This window comes from Ornithodoros turicata, chromosome 3, assembly GCF_037126465.1.
Source record: "Ornithodoros turicata isolate Travis chromosome 3, ASM3712646v1, whole genome shotgun sequence".
Lineage (NCBI taxonomy): Eukaryota > Metazoa > Arthropoda > Arachnida > Ixodida > Argasidae > Ornithodoros > Ornithodoros turicata.
Window position 1 is genome coordinate 64,091,479 of NC_088203.1, and position 23,100 is coordinate 64,114,578.

Sequence of the window (23,100 nt, forward strand, 5' to 3'; positions counted from 1 at the left end):
TCCTTCCTGACGGTATTGTCATAGCTTCCTTTGATTACACTGCCCGCCCTGCTCCCCTTGCTCCAGTGCATATCGACCGACACACCGAGGCAGCGACAACAGGCCTGGACCCTATCACTTCTAAGGTTGCACAGGAGCGCTTGGCTACGATGGTCGACAAAAATCTTGGTCTCGGTCAGCGTGCGCATGTGCTCTTTGTTCCGAAAGACTACGCCCACATTTTTGATTTCGACAGGAAGCAGGGCCACACAGATCTTGTTCGACACCCCATCGACACTCAGGATCATCGGCCTATTCGACAGAAGCCGTATCGCGTGTCATCCGCCGAGCGAACAGTTATATAGCAGCATGTCCAAGAAATGTTGGATGATATCGTCATCGAGCAATCTTCCAGCCCCTGGGCTGCACCAGTTGTTCTCGTCTGAAAGAAAGGTGGTTCTTGGCGGTTCTGCGTTCATTTCCGGAAGCTGAACAAAATCACCAAACGCGACACATACCCCATGCTACGCATTGATGATGCCCTTGACTGCCTTCAGGGAGCGCAATACTCCTCCTCCATTGACATGCGTTCCAGATATTGGCAAATCGAGGTGGACCCGAAGGACGCCGAAAAAACTGCCTTTGTCACTCCTGATGGATTATACAAATTTCGGGTCATGCCCTTCGGCCTATGCAACGCTCCACCTTTGGGCGGATGACAGACAACGTGCTCGGGGCTCTTAAGTGGACGTCGTGCTTATGTTACTTAGACGACATCGTCGTCTTCGGCTCGACCCTCGAACAACAAAACGCTCGCCTACGCTAGGTCCTGACTGCCATGACTGCTGCTGGCCTCACCCTCAACCACAAGAAATGTCGCTTCGCCTGCCAGGAGCTTTCCGTCCTGGGACACCTCGTCTGTTCCGACGGCATCCGCCCGGACCCGAAAAAGACCGATGCCGTGACGAATTTTCCCCGCCCAACAACAATCAAGGCTGTGCGCAGTTTCCTCGGGCTATGCTCGTATTTCCGCCGCTTCGTGGAACACTTCGCAACCAAGGCGCGGCCCTTACAAGACCTCTTAAAGAAAGGCGTCACATTTCGTTGGGAGGACGAGCACGAAATTTTCTTCAACCGTCTCAAGGCTGCACTAACCTCGTCTCCGGTGCTGAGGCACTTTGACCCCAACGCACCGGTCGAGATCCACACAGACGCCAGCGGAACTGGCCTTGGCGCCTGACACCGTGCTGACACAGCGCCCCGATGACGCTGAACACCCCATCGCCTTCGCGAGTCGTTGCATGTCCGCACCGGAACAGAATTATAGCGTCACCGAGCAAGAGTGCCTCGCCGTGGTGTGGGCAATAAACAAGTTTCGTCCCTACCTTTACGGCAAGCCCTTCAAAGTCGTGACAGACCACCATGCCCTCTGCTGGCTCGCCAACATAAAAGCGCCATCCGCGAAGCTCGCACGGTGGGCATTACTGCTCCAAGAGTACGACTTCGAAGTTGTCCATAAAGCTGATCGCAAGCACCTGGACGCTGACGCCTTGTCCTGCGCTGCTCTCCCCGACATCGCTAATATCACGAACTCCGTTGACACGATTCGATTTGACCTGTCGGACCTCCCCGCTGAGTAACGTCGTGATTCCTCGTTGCAAACCATCATCGAGATGTTACAGCCCAACACCCCGCTTTCACGGCGTGACACTCGACGCTCCCGAAACTTTGTCCTTCGCGATTCGGTCCTCTACAAGACAAATTTTGATCCCTTCGGATGACCCTATTTGATCGTTATCCCACGCCATCTTCGCCGCGCACTCCTTCAGTGCCTGCATGATGATCCCACATGTGGACATCTCGGCTTCGGGAGGACGTACGACAGGGTCATCAAGCGCTTCTTCTGGCCTGGCGTGCGGCGATTCATATCCGGATACGTTCGGCGATGCACCGATTGTCAGCGCCGCAAGCATCTGCCGTCCGCTCCCCAGGGTCTGCTTCAGCCCATCCCCCCCCCCCCCCCGCGGCCCCATTCCAACGCCTCGGTATCGACCTCCTTGGTCCCTTCCCGGTCTCTGCCGACGGAAACATTCATTCTCTCGGCTGCCCGGCTTCCGGCTGCTCATTAAAGCTTGCTGCTCCTCTACCCTACACGCACTACGTCACTATACACTGTTGAAACAGAACTTCACCACATAGCACGCTCCTAGCCAACCATCATTCCGAATAATATCATTCTGTGTCGTGAGTTGTCCAAAACAGGGGGGAGGCGCCTATCTGGGACAAGATAATGTGTCCCAGATAGGCGCCTCCTCCCATTTTCCACAAATCAATGCATAGAATGATATCATTCGGAATGATGGTTGGCTTTGAGCGTGCTATGTGGTGAAGTTCTGTTTTAACAGTGTATATATACAGGGTGTTTCAAAAAACGTGTCATTCGGACTTTATAAAAAAACGGGGCGACGGAAAAATACGGGGTAAACGGCATTTGTGTGGCAACTGGATTTGCCACCTTGAAAAAATATTTTCATTTGCTTTTATTTAAAATAAATTGAATTTCTTTAATTGAACTCCAAAATTTCCCAAGTCAACCTAACGTTTTTTTCACAGAATTAGAGAGCCCGTAGCGAACTTAGTCAGATCCACTAAGAAATCCGCTCGATATTGCAAATGGAACTGCCCAAAAAAAGTCCCGAAATTGAGGATTCCAAGTTTCGGGTATTCAACGGCGCACCAAATCAGACGCAAAGATTCGTGGAGAGCAGGACTGCTCCTGCCCCCATGAAAGATAGAAGGTCGAAAAAACACAAGGCGGGAAAAAAGAGGCGGAATCATTTTTGTTTGCCGCTTATCAACGTATGGTGGAATGTCACCTGCCTTGTTATCTGCGCGTCTTGTGCTGCACGCCGGTCCGGCGATAAACTGTTCTAGCTTCATAGGGGCAGGAGCATGTCCTGCCCTCCGCGCATTTTTCCGACTGATTTGGTGCGCTGTTGAATACCCGAAACTCTGAAGCCTAAACTTCGGGACTCTTTTTGGGCAGTACCCTTTGCAATATCGAGCGGATTTCTTGGTGGATCTGACTAAGTTCGCTACAGGCTCTCTAATTCTGTAAAAAAAACGTTAGGTTGAGTTGGGAAATTTTGTAGTTCAATTAAAGAAATTCAATTTATGTTAATTAAAATCAAATTAAAATATTTTTGCAAGATGGCAAATTCAGTTGCCACACAAGTGCCCTTTACCCCGTATTTTTCCGTCGCCCCGTTTTTTTATAAAGTCCGAATGACACGTTTTTTGAAACACCCTGTATAGATACGAGGGGTGTTCAAGTCAAACCGGGACTTTTCATTTTTCGCAAAGGTAAAATGAACTTACAGGCGAGAAATTTGTTTTATTTTTCAACGTAATCTCCAGCTGCAGTAATGCACTTGCCCCAGCGTTTCACGAGGGCTTGGATGCCAGCAGCGTAGAAACCTTTACCGGCCCGTAGCAGCCATGATCGGACAGCATTTTGGACCTCGTCGTCGCAGCTGAAGTGGCGGCCCCAAGGAACGCCTTCAGTGGCCCGAAGAGATGGAAACCGCTGGGGGCGAGGTCTGGACTGTAAGGGGGATGTGGCAGCTACTCCCAGCCAAGTCCCTGTAAGGTGCGTGTCGTGACATGCGCGGTATGCGGGCGTGCATTGTCCTGTAGGAGGAGGACTTCTTTGGTGATGAGACCCGGCCGCATTTGCTTCAGCGCCTTATGCATATCCCTGAGAACCTGGCAGTAATATGCACTATTGATGGTGCTACCACTGGGCACAAAATCAACATGAACAACGCCAGCCTTGTCCCAGAAAACCGTGGCCATGACCTTACCCGCAGACGGGCTTCTTCGGAACTTCTTGGGAGCTGACGAGCCCGGATGCTTCCACTGTTTTGATGCGCATTTAGACTCATGAGTGAAATGGTGCACCGACGTTTCATCGCATGTGATGATCCGATCAAGGAACGGCTGTCCTTCAATGCCGAAACAGTACCTTAGCTCTTGGGAGATTTCCAGTCTTCTCTGCCGGTCAAACACGGAGAGCTTCCTTGGGACCCAACCGGCGCTAACTTTCCGAAACTGGAGGTGTTCATGAATGATAGTGTCCAACGTTCCCACAGAAGGGTCCGTCTTTCGAGCCAGTCCGAGACATGTTATCTGTCGGTCCTTGAGGATCAGGCGCTCCACAAGTTGGCTGCTCTCTCGAACTCTGACACTGGGCTCTGAGCCGCCCCGGCCGGGATCGTCCTGCACTGATGTACGACTGTCTCGGAACCGTTTGCACCTCTCAAACGCTTTGCTGCGGCTAAGTGTATCGTGGCGATACTGAGCCTGAAGTCTTCTGTGAATTTCATATGAGTTTACGCCTTCATTCGCGAGAAACTTCATGACAATTCGCTCTTCGATGTGCGCGCTCACCTCGTTTTCGGCCATCTTGTCCAGCACGTGTCTTCTATTTTGCACAAACTTTGGACCACCGCGTGGTGAACGCGGAGGCCTGTCCCGTGTGAAAATGACGAAAAAGAAGTACCGCGAGCCATTTGTACACTCAGGAGACAGAAAGTCCCGGTTTGACTTGAACACCCCTAGTATAATGAGGGAAATATATAATAACGATATATATATATATATATGTTTGTAAGTGCTCAAACGTCGCCACACCGGTACTGGACAGCTGTTTCGGCCTTCTGGGGCCTCATCAGCATGCACTCAGGTAGGCAACGTTTGAGCGGATGGCGTCAGAGAGTCACGTAACACGTGATTCCTCCCGTCAGGGTGAGCTAACTCATCACTGAAAGCCCAGTGCAAAGCCAGTGAAGTATATTAGGGAAAAAATAGCCGGAGCTCTTTGGCTGCAGGCATAGCATATGTTTGTAAATGCTCAAACGTCGCCACGCCAGTACTGGACAGCTGTTTCGGCCTTCTTGGGCCTCATCAGCAGCGCGTATATATATATATATATATACAGGGTGTCCCAGAAAACGTGTCATTGAATTAAAAAAAAAAGCTACGCCACCTAGAATCATGCGGTCAACAGCATTTGTTCTTATTAGGTTTTTGCCACTGCCTAATGTGAATGTCATGTACTCCAATTTTAATTATGTAAATATTTGCGAACTGAACTCGGAAATTTGCTAAGTAAAGGTCACTTTTTTACCCCACCAATATGAAGTGCGTGCCGTGCCGAATTCACTCAAATTTATGATAATTCACAGTGATACTCACGAGCTATCCCATCGGAAAAAATAGCCGAATATCATGCTTTTCGGAGCACCGGACCATAGCGCGCGATGACTTTTTGAGCGCAATCGCTCGCAGTGCGACGAAAGGAGGTTCCGAAGCCAGCCCACAGAGTGATAGTAGAAAAAGTAACAGTTCCTAAAATTGGGAGAGGGAAAGCATTATCCCAGCGAAAGTCGGACGTGATAAGCCGTGCCTGTTTTATCTCTTTCTGCGGTGTCGGGGAGGGCTGGGTTTCCAACCTCCTTTCGTTGGACTGACAAAGATTGCGCTGAAAAATTCATCGTGCGCTATTCTGTGCGACTTCCGTAGAGTATGATGTTTGGCTATTTTTTCCGATGCGATAGCTTCTGAATATCCCTGTCAATTATCATTAATTTGACTAAGTTAGACACGCTCTTCACATTGGTGGGGTAAAAAAGTGACCTTTACTAGGCAAATTTCCAACTTAAGCGCGCAAAAATTTACATAATAAAATTTACGTTACACGACATTCACACGAGGAGGTGGCAAAAACCAGTAAGAGCAAATGCCATTGACCGCTTGACTCTAGGTGGTGTAGTTTTTTTATTATAATTCAATGACACGTTTTCTGGGACACCCTATATATTAGGAAACGCATATATATATATATGTGTGTTATATATAGTAGGAAATGACTTAATAGGCAAAAGAAGAAACAAAAACACCCGATAACACCCGAAGGAACAATTATCTGCCGATTTCTCCCCGAATTACCGATTAAAGAAATAGCGCCCGATTTTTACCCCCCGAATCTGAGAAAGGCATTTAGCCCGAAAAAGTCACTCCCTAGTCATATTTGTACAGCCCCATACAACCCGCAGTCAAACGGACTAGCAGAAAGGGCAGTACGCACCGTGAAGGCCTTGAAGAAAATGAAAACTGGGGATTTGCGCACAAATGTGGGCCGCTGGTTGCATTCATACCGGCGATCTCCAAACAGTGTGTCCGGAAAATCGCCATCGGAAATACTACTTGGGTACAACATCAGGTCACGATTGGACCTCATCAGCGTCCGAGAACAGCACAACGAAGGTATCTCAAAACCTGACCATGCACGACCAAACCTAGGAAAAGGTTCAAGTCCGGGAACGTGTGTGCTCCAGCGAGGGGCGCACTTGTTCGCTCGAAAATACGGCCGAGGACAAAAATGGATCCTTGGAGTAGTACAGAACTAGAAAGGATCCCAAATGGCTGTTGTGAAAAGGACGATCGGAGACATGACGCGTCACGCCGACCAACTGCGCCGACGACTGAGTATGACACGTGGATGACTGACCTGGAAGTCCACAACCCGCGTCTCCTGACACCGGTTCCTCCACCTAGAAGATCTGGACGATGCCGGAGGTCACCACTACGTTACGGGCAACCGGTGACATACTAAAGGGAGGGAGTGCTGTGTTCCAGACATCGAGTCAGAGTGCACCTTCGCTGTCGGGATGGACTCTCACCTCGCTAGGCCGTCGGTTTCCTTCGACCATCCGAGCAACTCGCTCGTACTCGACATGTATCCGTATTGATTAGCATTAAATACGTTATGTTGAGATAACCCACATGGATATGCTTTAGCCCTGGTCCAGACGACGTGGGCGACATCATATGAGATGCGCTATGCAGCCACACTGAACAATCAGGGGCATGGCCGAATGGGTAAAAGGGTCTGGTCGTTGGTGGTAGCCAAGCTCGTGCAGAAGATTCGGTTTCAATGCACCACCGGCTGTACTGTCTAAAGTTCTCCTTAGGTTTTGTGGCAAACTTCCCTGAAGAATGACGGCGTTGTTCCCCCTAAAGTTAGCCCAGGACACCACACCCCTGTGCCCCACACTGTCCTCTCTCCATCTGTCCCCGTCTGTACGGTTGTTTCGAGGCGCTAACATGGAATTCACGAATTCATGGATTTCACGCAAAGAAATTACGCATTCGGCAGTACTTGCAACCATTGTGACGTCACTTACAGAGCCTATTTAAGCAATGTATATAACCTCCTGTATCCCTTTGGTCCTGACGAAGACAGTGCCACTGTTGAAACGTTGACCGCTTGCCCATTTTACTTTTTAACGTTTCCCTACGTAATAAGCTAGTGTTTCTAAATTCCCTAAAATCTGTTTCCGCATCTTTTCCTTCCACTTCTGTAAAAATTCGTGGCCGTTTGATTATCTTTTTCCTCGATATATATATATATATATATATAGATGCTCATTGAACAATGCGACAGCACCAGAGGACACGTGTTTCGCCGTGTTTGCGGCTCGTCGGCCCTGGGTAGCTGCGCATCGTTCGGGATTGGCAAACACGGCGAAACACGTGTCCTCTGGTGCTGTCGCATTGTTCAATGAGTATCTGTTTGTCTACGTGCAGCCATAGAAGCCATCTTAACTGTAAGTTTGAATTTCAAACACGTCTAGCATCATTTACCTATTTTTTTAATGGCTTTTCCCCCCTCTTTATATATATATATATATAAAGAAAAATAGCCGAAGCTCTGTGGCTGCACGTTGAGCACATATTTATAAATTGATCGTGCACTCCTAGCCGAGTACACCTGTTTCGTTCTACTTTGAACTCGTGAGCCCGGCGCAGGGAAGTGACACGATCTTGGGTCGGCACTAACGGTGCGTCTCAGGGAGACATCACTGTTCCATGGTGACGGCGCCACTTGTGGAGGCCGCAGCGCAAGCCAGCAAATTAAGTAGCCCCACAACGCCGTACGTGCATGCATGTGGGGCTACTTTATCTGCACCCACCCTGTACATACAAAGGAGAAATAGCCGAATCTCTCTGTCTGGACGTTGAGCATATGTCTCTAATGTGATCGTGCACTCCCAGCCGAGGACAGCTGTTTCGTTCTACTTGGAACTCGTCACCGCGGCGCAGGGAAGTGACACGATCTTCGGGGGGGGGGGGAGTTAGGGGGATGATGTAAGGGGCTCTGAAGTGGCGGGTCGTTGCATTAAGGGGAGGGTGAAGAGGGGGAGTGAAAGAGGGAGGGGATAGATGATGGTGGCACAGGAGAGGGAGTTGTGTGCTAATCCTGTTGCTCTGGTATTTGGGTAGTCCAAGAGAACTACCCACCACAGAAAACATGCGAGCCTCCCTCAGTAGACTTCATTGGGAGTCGCCATGTACCACGGTAACCACCAGGATTGCTCGTTTTATATCAAGTCATATTCACCAATTATGATGAAGCTTGTGAAATGGAATGGCCAAGCAGCAGAACGGCCAGCAGCGGAGCAGTGGCCGAGCGGTGGAAGCAGGGGTTTAATTGCTTAATACTTGTATGATCATTGCCGAGGCGAAGGAAGCCCGCTTGAAGTTCTTCGCTATGGGAAGACGTGTCGGCAATACTTCCTCCTTCTAGCTCACCACGGGCGACACCCGCTAGTTATGAAACTCCAGCGACGCAAGCACTGCAGCGTGCTTCCATGTGTCTCTCAACTGAAGACCAGTGCACCTGACTTTGTGGTCACTCCCACAGCTCCCAGCACTCCTCCTTGGACTTTTCCTGCACTCGGCATTTCCCTGTCGGTGTCCGTGCTAACAAGGAAGAAAGGCGACGTTGCAGCATGCGTAACGAATCAGCTCACTCTAGATATGATGAGCTCGTGTTTTGGGACTTCCACTGCAGTATTCACGGACGGCTCAACCACGAGGGTAAGTTCGTCCTCCGCCTTTGTCATTCCCTCCGAGTCAATTTCAGATGGTCATCATCCTTCACGTAAAACATCGTCAACATGAGCTGAGCTTTATGCTATTCTTTTCGCTCTGCGGAAAATTACTGACAGCCCCGTTCGCTCTTGGTTCGTTTTTACAGAGTCCAGATCCGCGCTGCAGTGTGGCAACTATGGGACTTCGCGGCTCCCTATGCCCTGTGGTCATTGAAATTCTGCAAGTATATAAGAAAGCAAGCGCACAGGGCCACTCTATCGTCTTCCAGTGGATCCCGGGGTGAGCATCAGTGGAAACGAGGACGCAGATCGGACAGCCGCAGGCGCGCATCAGTATGCACCCGGTGTGTCCCTCTCATCTTGTCTCGGTGGATTCCCGTTGCCTCGTCTCAAGCCTCGTCTCATGAGCCCCTCCTCAATAAGGATCGAAGTCCTATGGTATCGAGATATGTGAAGAGAGCTTTGAGGCGTTGGCGTGCTGGATGTGGCCAGGGACCAAGCAATTTTGTGAGAGAGAGGGGGCGAAAGTACGGCTCGTTAAGGGATCCAGAGAGTACGGTTCTGGAAGGTTGGTAGTGTGGGCAATGGAGAAGAATGTGCTCTAGATTTTCGAAAGCACCGCTGTGGCTGCATTGAGGAGAGTCAACTCGTCTCAAGCGGTAACGCCACTGCGCTGTAAAAGCCACATCGAGGCGCATTCGATGAACTAATGCGGCATCTTGACGAGGGGTATGACGAGGCACAGGAAGCGCTGGATCAACTTTGCTTAGCATTGGCTGGGGAGAGAATGTCAGCGGTCCATTAGCGGGAAGCCAGAGGAGTCACGAGGCGTCGTAGTACGGAACGACGATCTCATCTCAGTAGCGCAATACGCGTCCGTCTCCGAACGAGAGAGCTGCTTCTGCAGCACCGTCGGCCTGTTCATTCCCTTTGACACCGCAATGGGCTGGAACCCATTGGAGAACCAGCCCGTGCCCCGCTTTGTAGACAAAGTTGTAAGCCAGTAACACATCCATCACCAACGGTTCGGATGAGCATCGGATGCCAGAATTTTTAATTGCTCCCAGCGCAGATGTAGAGTCAGTGAACACTACCCATTCCCGCGGGGTAAAATCAACGATGTGCTGCAGAAAGAAAAGTATGGTATAGAGGTCCGCAGCTGTGGATGAGGTTTGATGCCAAAGGCGACGTCCTTCCACTACGCCTTCGGACGGGATGACGATTGCCGAGGCGGACTTACCATGTCGAGGTGCATCGGTGTATGCTAAGCCAGAGGTAGAAAACTGCGCGTCTACTAGAGCATAAAAATGGGCTCGAAGAACTTGAGGGGGAACCTGATCTCTTCGTTCCTGGAGGTCCGGAAGACGTACGAAGGTGGGTGGCACAGGCAGAGACCAGGGGGCGTCCGCCGGTGCGACGTCCTTAGCTATGAAGCCAATGAGAGCCTGGCGTGTCCTCTGCACTACGCGATGGAAATCACTTTCAGGACGGTATCGAATTTTCCTGAGGTGTGGGTGACGGAGAATGTGCGCACGCAAACGTAGGAAGTGTCGAACCGTCTCACGCTCACGGAGAACCTCCCCCGGAAGTTCACCAGCCTCAGCCAGGACTTGCCGTGTTTCAGCCATTCTTGGAACTCCAAGCACAGTCGCCCTCACCAAAGCCGCATTAACGGCTAGGAGGGAGCGCTGATCACAGCCCCCCTCTAAGCCAGAAAGATGTTGAATTGCAGGAAGCCATCGCTTGACTTTGGTTTCAAGGTGCTTAATGTGGCGAGCCCAGCGCGGGTCCGAGTCCATGACCACACCAGGAAGCGATGTGAACGTACAGGCTCAAGCTTTTTTGCACCAACCTACTTCAACCAACTTTCACTTCATTCTCATATCTCACATCTAATGTTTCGCGTGCAATGGGGTAGTGTACTGTTCTCCAGTGGTGAATTACCCCAGGTCATAGTAATGATTTATTTGTTGTTGTTGTTGTTGTTGCACCATCCCAAAGAGGGGAATTTCTCATAGCCTTGCGGGTGCAAGGGAGCTCGACGCACTTTTCGGGCGAAAGGTCCATCCCAAGTCGCGTCAGGTACAGATGGACATTGTTTAAGGCTAGCTGCAAACGGCGCTGAATGGCTGGTCGTGACTTGCCTACAGCCCAAAGGGCAACGGCATCGGTATGCACAGAGAATGCTACTTTGCGTTGAATTATCGATTTTACGCCTGCCATTACCACTTTAAAGAGTGTAGGTCTCAAAATGCTACCTAGGGGTACGCGTTGATGAACAGGATGCTTAGAGCTTTGGCCATGGGATGTGCGGACAGCTACAGTCCGCTTCGTAAGCAAATCGTGGAGCCAGTTGAGGAGTCGACCAGATACTCCAAAAAAAGCGCAAGGCGTGCAGACGGACAATCGGAGGTGTGCGTGAACGGAGGCGGAAGGGAATGAAGGGAGCCGGAGGACGGAGGCGTGCAAACGGACAAAAGTCCGTTTAGAATGCTTCTCCTTTTGAAGTTCTTGGAAAAGATACCTTCATCTCCGAAGCACAAAACGCCTTTTCTTTGGCGGTATCATATGAGAGTCACTGGTAAAGAGTCTCAAAGCTGGGCTGGTAGCGTCACCCTTTTCTTCCCTGAAGGCATTCAGTTGGGGCAGTACCTTGATTGGAGGAAGGCGTTACGGCACCGCCTGAAGAGTTGCCGCTATCCTACGTGGTGCTAAGTCTGTAGGTCAAAGCTTCCGTACTGGCGAAAGTACCGCTCTGTCTACCACTGTCTTCACCCGGAGGTGCACGCTTCTGAATAAGAAATCGTCCCATCGGCGTGCGACTTCTGGCACATGTAAAACCAAACAAGTCCCAGTTGCACCATATCATGTGCACCTTGTGTAGCTGAGTCGAGCTAGAGAGCGCCACGTCTAGTGACACCATGTCGTGGCGATTCATAAAAACGCCTCGTGCAGTGGACCCCTGCCACAAAAGAACAATATATGACTTTATGTTTGGGGACATCAGGGAAACAGACTGCTCAGTTAAACAACGACCACCACCACTACCGGGCCGATTTCGCGTGAGTTGTAGGCCAGGAAAAAAGCTAGGGAAAAAAATTAGCCACGGTAGTGCCACGGTGAAAGTGCGAGTGGCAGTACAGCCCCTTTATTTATGACACGGGTATGCTAGCGAGTAAATAAGGAAAGGTTTCAAGTGACACTTACCGTGAAATAATAACAAATCGCCGCGGTAAAGGTACGGACATCAGAAGAACCAAGGCGCCGCGAATTTGGAAATGCATTTTACATCCGTCATGTAGTAGTACTTTGTCAGTTGCTTTAGGACGTTTTCAAGGGCTCTAAATTCACGACATAACAACTCCATAATTTTACAGAAGACCATGTTCACAGCTACGCGTGTAGAGTTGTACACTTTATGTACGTATATGCCTAAGGCGGCCTTGCATGTTAATAAAGTAATGGATAAAGAAATCGATGTGTTCTCTCAAACGTCGTCTCTGTCATGTTTTATCGTATCCGCGAGGCTGCAGACAAGTTTCAAAGCTTTTTCGTCAGCGGCTCGAGCAGATGTGATGTTATCGTGTGACTACGCTAATATGCCACGTGAGCTCACTCCGCAGTATCGTGATCGTGAGTGTGCGATCAACGACATTCACATGCGAGAGGTCCGTCCAGTCTGTGATACTCGGAAGACTCGGTGACTGTATTACACGCCGCAGCAAACCTTTCCATTGCAAGTAGCGATAATAGTGAGTTTTAGTACACCCTACGCTGTCGCCTTTGCGTACGTAAGGGATAGCGTTGGTGGTTCTGAGCACGCGCGCAACATAAAGAGAGCTTCGCGCATTGCGCAGAACCACCACGCTATTCCTTACCTACGCTGTCGCCTTTGCGTACGTAAGGGACAGCGTTGGTGGTTCTGAGCACGCGCAGAACATAAAGAGAGCTTTGCGCATTGCGCAGAACCACCACGATATCCCTTACCTACGCTGTCGCCTTTGCGTACGTAGGGGATAGCGTTGGTGGTTCTGAGCACGCGCACAACATGAAGAGAGCTTCGCGCATTGCGCAGAACCACCACGCTATCCCTTACCAACGCTGTCGCCTTTGCGTACGTAAGGGATAGCGTTGGAGGTTCTGAGCACGCGCATAACATAAAGAGCGCTTTGCGCATTGCGCAGAACCACCACGCTATCCCTTACCTACGCTGTCGCCTTTGCGTACGTCAGGGATAGCGTTGATGCTTCTGGGCACGCGCAGAACATAAAGAGAGCTTTGCGCATTGCGCCGAACCACCACGCTATCCATTACCTACGCTGTCGCCTTTGCGTACGTAAGGGATAGCGTTGGTGGTTCTGAGCACGCGCAGAACATAAAGAGAGCTTTACGCATTGTTCAGGACCACCACGCTATCCCTTACCTCCGCTGTCGCCTTTGCGTACGTAATGAATAGCGTGGTGGTTCTGCGCTGTGCGCAACGCTCTCTTTATGTTCTGCGAGTGCGCGGAATCACCAACGCTATCCCTAACGTACGCAAAGGTGATAGCGTACGATATACTCAAACTCACTATTTGTAGGCAACGTATCGGTCTTGGCATGAGCCCGACTGCGGTTATGAGCTATCGTGGGCCAAAATGGCGAGCCGCATGCGCACGTGACGGCAACACCGCAGCTGTCAATGAGCTGTGTGGAGGAATTTCGCGCCCGCGTTTTCCGGAATACACCTCCGTGAGCACATGATATCGATAAAGTGTGATGCTAGGTGAATAAACCGTTCATATTTTACAAAAATAGCTTTTACACAGTTAGGTGCACCTCCAGTCATATGCACTGATCAAGACCAACGAGCAAGAGTCGCTCACTGACAGTTCCTTGCGATTTAGTGTTCTGTAATTTACCTTCTCTGGGTTCCACGTTTCGGGTCCCATACGGGTCCCATCATCAGAAGTTGAAGAACAGATGTTCGGGCATATGAGGCTATCTTTCATACCCTGAAAGAGTCCATGATGAAACGGTTCGGCCATGTAGAACGTCTGTGCCCAACAGCGACTTGACTCTTTACCTACGAGCCTGCTGTGATACGAGCCATAATCAACGTGTTTGAAACAGCAGCCGGTCCACTCAACGTGAGTATAACTAGCCCACGATAACTGCAGAAATAACTTCTAACACAAAGCGCTCTAAAAAAAAAAAACAAGTGACAGCACTCTTATAAATATTGTGTTATAAAAAAGGTTCATCTTAAAATGCATCACCGAGGCAAGAGATCCACCGGTGGATATCTTGACTCGGAGTATCTCTTGACCCGTTGGATCTCTTGAACCGGTTGGACCTCTTGACTCGTCTGAGGGTTCGCCAGGGTTGGATCTTTTGACCCCTTTTTGTTACGTCGTTAACTCTAACATCGCAAATCAGAAATTACGCGTATCTAAACTCGTTTTATGTGCGGTATAAATAGAATATAAATTCAACAATAACTTTATTTCGAGACGATGAATGGGGGTTTCATCGCGAATACAAATTCAGGTGCCCTCACGCAACACCTGAATACAAATTCATGTGGCAAATCAACATCTCAATTTATTGAATAGTTACTTACTTTGTAACACATAGCGCAGTCAAAGAAAAGCCGACAGTTCTCTTATGTCATTTATGTTAAAAGCAGGTGATGCATTGTAAGATCATCCTTTTTTATAACACAAGATTTATAGGAGTGCTGTCACTTTTGTTTTTTCTTTACAGCGCTTTGTGTTAGAGATTATTTCTACAGTTATCGTGGGCTAGTTATGTGGAGTTATGTTATGCTATAATGTGCTAGTTAGGTGGACCGGCTGCTGTCTGAAACACGTTCATTATGGCTCGTATCACAGCAGGCTCGTAGTTCAACAGTCAAGTCGCCGTTGGGCACAGACGTTCTACATGGCCGAACCGTTTCATCAAGGACTCTCTCAGGGTACGAAAGATAGCTTCATATGCCTGAACATCTGTTTCTTTTTCTTTTTTTTTAAGTATCAACTTTGCCTTTAATTTTTTCCGCCGTCCACAAAAGGACAAACACTTTGCGGTTGGGCCCATTATTATCGGTAACAAGCTTCTGTTCTGGCATAACTTGGGGAGGGCTCACGCCAATGGACACAAAAGTACAAAGACAACTCTGAGTCCAGCAGTATACCCTGCATTTTGGGGTTGAAGTCAATGAACGTGACAGGTCAATGTTGACTGGAAAGCACAGTCAGACTGTGTTTTCCCGCACGTCCGTCAGGAAAAGAATAGAATAACGTGATAAAGTTGGGGGGCAATGAAAAGAACGCGATGTAAGTTGAGCTCAGTATTCATGGTAACAAGCATCCGTTCTGGCATAGCGTGTTACAGCGCTAGGGGCAATGAACATAAAAGTGCAAAGGCAACTTTAAGCCCCGCAGGGGGACTCGCCGCCGTAACCTACAGCAGAACGTCAGGATTTTCTCGCATACTTTTTTGTGTGCGTGTACCTGTGTGGCACTGGCAAGAAGAGAGAAAACACTGAAAAGTATTCACTGTTATGGGGCATATTACTTCCTAACTTAATACTACGTACAGCGCAATCGTTCTCCAGTGAACATGGTAAGGGGATACACTTTCTTTTCTGTCGGGATTCCGACCAGTATGACGCTTTGACTGATTGGATTTCTTGACTCGCCTGTCACGTGACCGGTTGAATCTCATGGCTCGATGGATCTCTTGACCAGGTTGGAACTCTTGGCGCTTTGAATCTTTTGACTCGCCTGTCACGTGACCGGTTGGATCTCCAGACTCTATGGATCTCTTGACCGGAAGCGTCCGCTACTGCTTATTTATGTACTAGTGGGGTGTAACAGTCTGGAAGAGGGCCAGGGTGCTTGTTGATAGTATCTTTTGTTTTCTTTACGTACCAGGATTCGAGATGCTTCCGTACACCACGCGTGAACTTCCGTGAACACTTCCGTGAACACGCGTGCAAGGCAGGACACGTGGTAGACCTTGATAACCCATCCATTCTTGCACGGGAGACCAAGTGGGGTGTACGGAAGCATCTCGAATCCTGGTACATAAAGAAAACAAAAGATACTATCAACAAGCATCCTGGCCCTCTCCCAGACTGTTACACCCCACTAGTACATAAATAAGCAGTAGCGGATAGGACGGTTCACTTCTGATGATGGAACCAGTATGGGACCCGAAACGTCAAGTCTTAGGGTACATTTATGCTGCAGCATCGCTACTCGCTGCTCGCTGCAGCTTCAAGCACATCGCTGCTCGCATAACCGCTAGGGTGCGTTTACCCTGCAGATTGCTCAAGATGCTGCTCGCTTTCGCTATATCAGTCGCCTAGCAGCGTTCACTGTGGAAGGATGGAAACGAGGAAAAGTGGGAAGGAGGAAACCGACTTCATCACAACCAATCGCAGGTCGGATTTCAAGACGCCAGTCATCAATGATACCAGGAAGACAAACATGTTTACATTCCTAGGTGCAGCGAGCAGAGCGGCAAGCAGCGGCGAGGATAAGCGAGCAGCCAGGCTGCAGGGTAAATGCACCAACAGAAAGCTCTGTGTTTGACCTGTCATCGCCAGAAGTCAGGTAGTCCCCGGGCATGTTCAAACATGTTTGGCAGCGTTGTTGTGGCGATGATCATGGCGTGCATCTTTGGCAAGCAGCGATGCTGCAGCATGAACGCGCCCACAGAGATACATGTGTTTGTTTCGTCATCGCCAAACAGCGATGTGCCATGTGCCAGCAGCGATGCTGCAGCATAAATGTACCCTTATGTTGTTTACTGTGTTGCTTGCCGGTGCGCTGAATTTATTAAACACGTCTACTCCCGGCCTCTGGACTATATTCATCCAAGTGTACTGTTGTCAACTACGTTTTATTTTGTTTCTGACAGCGACCTTCTGAAAAACTAGAAAGAAACAACTCAATTGCATATCAGCATGAACCGTGCTATTTGCACGATAAGTTATTCCGTTTTAACAGTAATAGTTTCCTGCTGTGTTCCTTTGTCACAAAACTGGCAGCTTCCTTGACTTTTCTGTTTCTCTCATAAAGAAAAGACCATGGTGAAATAATTACGGAAGAAAAAAAAAAACAATGGCTAACGTACTGGACAATAGCATCCATGTTCGTTGACTTTAATTGAGCCAAGAAAAAAGACAGAAAAGCATCCGACTGCCTTGTCAAGATATATTCGATGGATCTCGTGATTACCTACAGAAAAAAAAAAAAAAAGAACTGCTCCAGTTTGAACAAAACAAACGTTTGCAGGTTCCTTGTCGGCAACTGTGAAGGTAAAGCTGCACCTTACGGAGCGAAAGAATCCATGTGTGAATCCAGTCTCGAAGATATTAGACCAGCAAATGTAGGCAGCCAAGTCTTGACAAGAAATGCCAGTAATCCTTCTTTTACAATTTGGTCTCGTCATCCAGCGTGTATTCACAAGGAAAACTGTTCAACGTATTCGTTCAGGGTAAGTACGAAACGGAGATACGGCAAATACTCATTCGGCATGATGCTAATTAACGAAGATGAGCTCACATCTAATTGGCACTACTTCCCGGTGCTTGCCACGTACGTATATGTGATGGAGAGGATGTGGGTGCAGAGAACGGGTCAGAAATAGACGTCGGTGTCCATCCAGTAGACATAGTGTCCATCTTTCATTGCTTTGACTCTATATAGGGCCGTTGTCTGAGTTGATTGATCGAGTTGAGCCTAGCATTCGGTCAACGAGAAGCGAGTCTCAATAAGAGTTTCATTACTGTGGACTTTCCGATGAACAAGAAAGGGTGTTGAGAAAGGATAACAGCCCCAATACTGAGAACAGGACAAGAGTCAATCTGAAATAAAGTAAAACCTGAAACAATCGCGGAAGAATAAGCTGATCAGAAAGGCCTTGACAAGAACAGTGGGGCAGCTTAGATGACATGTAATGATATAATATATCTTTGCGCGGAGAGAGAAACCTCAGAGAGAAAATATATAGAGAAAAATATAACTCAGAGAGAAAAGTGCAATACATCTCGGTCTGTTCGTGCCATGGAGGAAGGAAAGAGAGGAGGAGCCCTATTGCTCTGAGAAGTGAAGCCGAGATTGGGGGCCACTCCAGTGACATCACCGCTCGCGTTCCGGTTTCGGTTACATACATCTCTATGGGAGCCCCCAACGCATAGTTTCGGAATACTTGGAGAGGTGTGGTGGAAGCGCGCCGAAGTGGCCCCCAAAGTTGCGGGTGCAAAGACACCTCATTGGACTATTTAGGTAACGTTACCCTCGCGTGGCTCCAAAGAAGCTACAGCTCACCTCCTATCCTCACGTAACTTGCTCCACATTTCTCTCTACTGTCGAAGAGCCGTTGGGGCGCCTCCTTTTCTTCTTTCCGCCATGGTTCGTGCATACTACATAAGAAGAAGACGTTTATTGTCTACGCAGGGATTTCTTCGTCCTTTCCTGGTCGGATATGCTGTTCGTGCGGTGTTACGTGTTGTATCCAGCTACAAGCTCATCGCTCGAAAACCACTAGTATTACTTCGAGCGCTACTGAAGCCGGATAACCTGAGGGTGGCACTATTTCTTGGCTGCTTTGGAGGTTTTTACAGAGTAAGAAATTTTCGTCTCATAATCTGCAATACCAGGGTATGCCAGGGTATGTACACAGTAAACTTTTTTACACTTTTTTGGTGTAAAGGGCTTGCCCCATGGCACACACCTTTTTGGTGTTGCCTTTACACTCAAATGATGGGTGTTTTCTAATACACCCTTTAGTTAAGTGTATTCCTAATAAAATACTGTTATAATGGGTGTTTAAAAACAAAAACACCCTTAAAATGGTAGTATTCTATTGAAAACACCTTTTATGATGGAATTATTTGCTAGCAAATATTCCCTCGCAAATAGTGTAATAGGAGCTTCCGCGGCAGCATACCGACACCACTGGCCAAGACATACAGTTCGACGTTCGATGGCAAGCAGCACCGCGAACACGGTAGACTTCCAGCCGTGGTTCCATCGTAGAACCTAAACCGGAGTGCGATGCGTCTCAGGCACGCCTCGTTAGCTTGTTAACACTGTGGGACCAACGTGAGTGCAGAGGCATAAAGAGACCTCGGGCACCCTCAGTAGCCTATATTGGCGTGTCGGATGTATCATATACTGAAATAAAATTTGTTGGGGCACTGTAGAAACCTGCCACATTGCCCATTCCGAAGACGACGACCAATGGCTCCATCGCGTGATCTTTTTCTTCTCTTACTGTTCTACCATTAAACGGGTTCATACCCAAGGCTCTCTGTCCTGTCTTCCACATTGGTGCCGTGAACGAGAAGGCAACAGGGCTGTCATCATCGATCGTCCCTCACACAGGTATGGACCGCTCACACTTGATCAAACGACGCAAAGTCCTCCGAACGCAAGCCACTACGGTCGTCAACGAGCTCCAGCAGCTCATCGCTACCGATCCCCTCACTGATCGCTATGACATTGACGAGAACTGTTCACGCCTTCGCGAAATCGACGATGCGTTACGCGAAGTCGACAATGCCCTCGCACCCCTTTTTACTGAAGAGGAATCTGAACAAGAATACGATAAACAGTTCGAGTACGAAGATAAGATTCGGAGAACCCTCTTTCGTGCCAACGTTTTCTTGACGGCAAACTACTCCCCATCACGGGCGCCTCCAGCTGCTCATACAGTTAATTCCTCTCAGAATACCAACGAAGCTCCTGCCATTCCTCCGCGTCGAACCCTTCGCCTTCCTACGCTTGATCTCGTCAAATTCGATGGACAGAAAGGCAAATGGCAGCAATTCTGGACTCGTTTCGAATCTATCGTTCATAACAATGTCACTCTCGCCGACGGCGATAAGATGAACTACTTGATGGCTGCCTTGGAAGGTCCCGCTGCAAACGCAATTAGTGGCTTACAAATAACGGCAGCGACGTATAACACAGCCATCAGTCTTCTCCGTGATCGCTTTGGGACCGACTCTGCTCTTATCGAAGATCAGCTGAAAAGTCTTGCAGACGTCGAACCTGTCAAATCAAGCCGACAGGTCCCACAACTTCGTAGTCTGTACGACTCTGTTCAAGCGCACCGTCGTGGACTGGAATGCCTAGGCGTTAGAATTAAATCTTATTCTGTGATGCTATATCCTATTCTACTGCGCGCGATCCCTACGGACCTCGCCTTACAATTTAAACGCATTCTCGGCGAAAACACGGACACGGATCAGTCCACCGGGGATACGGATCAGTCGTCGCCACAGGACTTCCACACGAAAGCGCTTTCAAAGCTCTTAACGTTTCTGGGAAACGAGATAACTTACCGAGAGCAGGTCCACCATCACACGTTCCAAGCTCCTTCTGGAAATGGTGGTTTAAGGTTCGGATTTCAATCCCGATTCAAACAAAGCTCTCGTGATCCTTTGACGACTCTGCAGAGCACCACCAGACGCGAGAAGTGTATCTTCTGCAGTAGCTTGGCGCACCTTACCTCAGACTGTACCGTGAGCAAACCTCTCCAAGACAAGAAACGGATGCTAGCCGCTGAACGTAGATGCTACCGCTGTACCAAGCCGAACCACTCGGCTAAACTCTGCAGAGGCACCCCAAAATGTAAAACTTGCTCTGGTAGGCACGTATCCAGCATGTGTGACCCCTCATACCGTCCTCGTCCTAATGAAGCCACTCAGACCGTTAACTTGAAGGCTACAGTAGTCCCGTCCAAACACAGAGTGCTTCTTCAGACCGCAACTGCACGCTGCCGAGGATCCACCATTGCCCTGCACGCGCGACTAGTCCTCGATGGCGGCAGCCAGCGAACGTTCATCTCGACCGGACTGTCCAATGCACTGCGCTGCAAGCATCTTCATACCGAAACTATCTCGATAGGATCCTTCGGGCACGCTGTGAGTCGCCCCCAGCCAGTCAACGTCGTCGAGCTTCATATACTCGGCAATTCATCGATAGAAGAACAAACCATCACTGCGCTGGTAGTCGAGCGAATCTGTTCGCAGGTTCTTGACGCTCCGTCAACGGAAATAACGGAAAAAATGAAGACGTATGGACTTGTGCTCGCTGATACTACCGCTCCAGACGATCCTGCCCCAATCAGCCTGTTGATCGGCGCCGACCACTATTGGGATTTCGCCACCGGTCGAACGCACCACCTACACCAAGGAGTACAAGCCGTTGAGACCACTCTCGGCTGGACGCTACAGGGACCCTATTCGCCAGCATATTCCGTCAAGACGACTAGTTGTCACCAAATAGCTGTGCTCAACACTGTATCCCAATGCTCAGGAGAGCTCCACACACTACTGGATCGTATATGGACCTTGGACAGTATCGGCATCTCGGCGACCGAAACACAGAAAGACAGTCACGTACTGGAAGAATTTGAAGATTCCATTAAGCTGGAGAATGGACGATATGTGGTGTCGCTACCATGGCGCGCAAACGTCTCCATGGAACCTAACCGACAAACAGCAGAGCGACGTTTGACGCAAGTCACCAGGAAACTGTTGAAATCTCCCGATCTAGCCGCCACGTACGACACCGCCATACGCGAATACCTACTCTCTGGTGTGGCAGAACGAGTATCGCACGATGCCCACAAAAACGACCAAGCTCATATTTACTATATGCCTCATCATGCCGTAATTCGGGAGGACAGGATAACAACCAAGGTCCGGATCGTGTTTGATGCCTCTTCGCATGACGACTTCACACGATCGCTGAACGACAACCTCGATCCCGGACCGAACCTCAACCCGAGCATACTCAGCCTACTCCTAAACTTCCGCCTCCATCCTATTGCGTTAGTTGCCGACGTCCAAAAGGCTTTCCTTCAAATCGCCATTCGCCAGGAAGACCGTGATGCGCTCCGCTTCCTATGGTACTCTACACCACCAACGTCGGATCAGCCATTGCCTGACGTCGAGACATGGCGCATGACAAGGGTGACGTTCGGGACAGCTCCCAGCACATTTCTCCTAGCAGCAACATTACGTCACCATCTCCGTTGTGTTGCGGAAGAACACCCCGCAGCCGTCGAGCAACTGACAGACGCCATCTATGTAGACGACGTCATAACGGGTGCAGTTAACGAAGAGGATGCCTGTCAGACGTATCGAGAACTTCAGGACATCTTCGCCAAGGCATCCATGACATTGCAGAAATGGGGTTCCAACAGCGCAAAACTCCGTGACATCTTCAAGAACGAGCCGAACGCCATTCTGATCAACAACACTACCAAAGTACTAGGAGTGACATGGGATCAAGAGAAGGACGTATTGTCACTGCCGATTAAGTCCCTGTCGCAAGAGCACAACCAGAACCCGGTATCCAAAAGGAAGGCACTAACGCTTGTAGCCGAAATCTACGACCCTCTAGGTCTCGTCATACCGTGCACAGTAACCGGCAAAATTCTTCTACAGGAAACCTGGAAACGTCAACTCGCATGGGACGACAACTTACCGGAAGACCTACTGACGAAATGGCAGGCATGGCACACCGACCTGCAACGTCTGAACGACATTCAACTGCCACGCTGCTACACACCAGGTGCATCTATCACAAACGGCGCCGAGCTCCACTTCTTCTCGGATGCAAGTCCTCTTGCCTATGGAACCGTTGCCTACATGCGTATCGTGAACGACACAGGTATAGTTACCACACACTTGCTCACTTCAAAGTCCCGGCCGGCTCCTCTCAAAACCGTGACGCTCGCGCGTCTGGAGCTTCTAGGAGCGCTTATCTCCTCCAGACTCGCGAAGTTCCTTCAGGAGAACTTCAAGCTTCCAACGACGAATCACTTCTGGTCCGACTCGACCATCGCGCTCCAATGGATTCGTGGCAGCGCCACTAAGCCAGGCCAATTTGTCGAAAACAGAGTCCGAGAGATACGGCAGAATGTGGGACAGAACAATTGGTCGTATGTGCCATCTTCGTCAAACCCGGCAGACCTGCTGACTAGAGGCATTACCTCGCAGCATTTAATCAGCTCCATGCTATGGTGGGAAGGGCCATCCTGGCTGCAACAAGCTTCGGAAGATTGGCCGGCACACGAAAACACAGCACTGACCGTAGCACAGTCAGACGACACCCTCCCGGACACTCCAATCGTGCTAACTACGCTTGCACCTCAG

General features: G+C 49.4%; 1 protein-coding gene across 6 annotated transcripts in view; it reads left to right on the top strand.

Moving 5' to 3' along the window:
* Positions 1-23,100, top strand: part of LOC135388544 (transmembrane protein 135-like) — a 297,964-nt gene that overhangs the window by 214,652 nt on the left and 60,212 nt on the right. For all 6 annotated transcript variants that reach the window (XM_064618147.1, XM_064618145.1, XM_064618146.1 and 3 more), the window contains 2 exons: positions 17,222-17,423; positions 18,386-18,553. In XM_064618147.1, the coding sequence (XP_064474217.1) occupies positions 17,222-17,423; positions 18,386-18,553 (370 nt within the window). The remainder of the gene's footprint in view (positions 1-17,221; positions 17,424-18,385; positions 18,554-23,100) is intronic.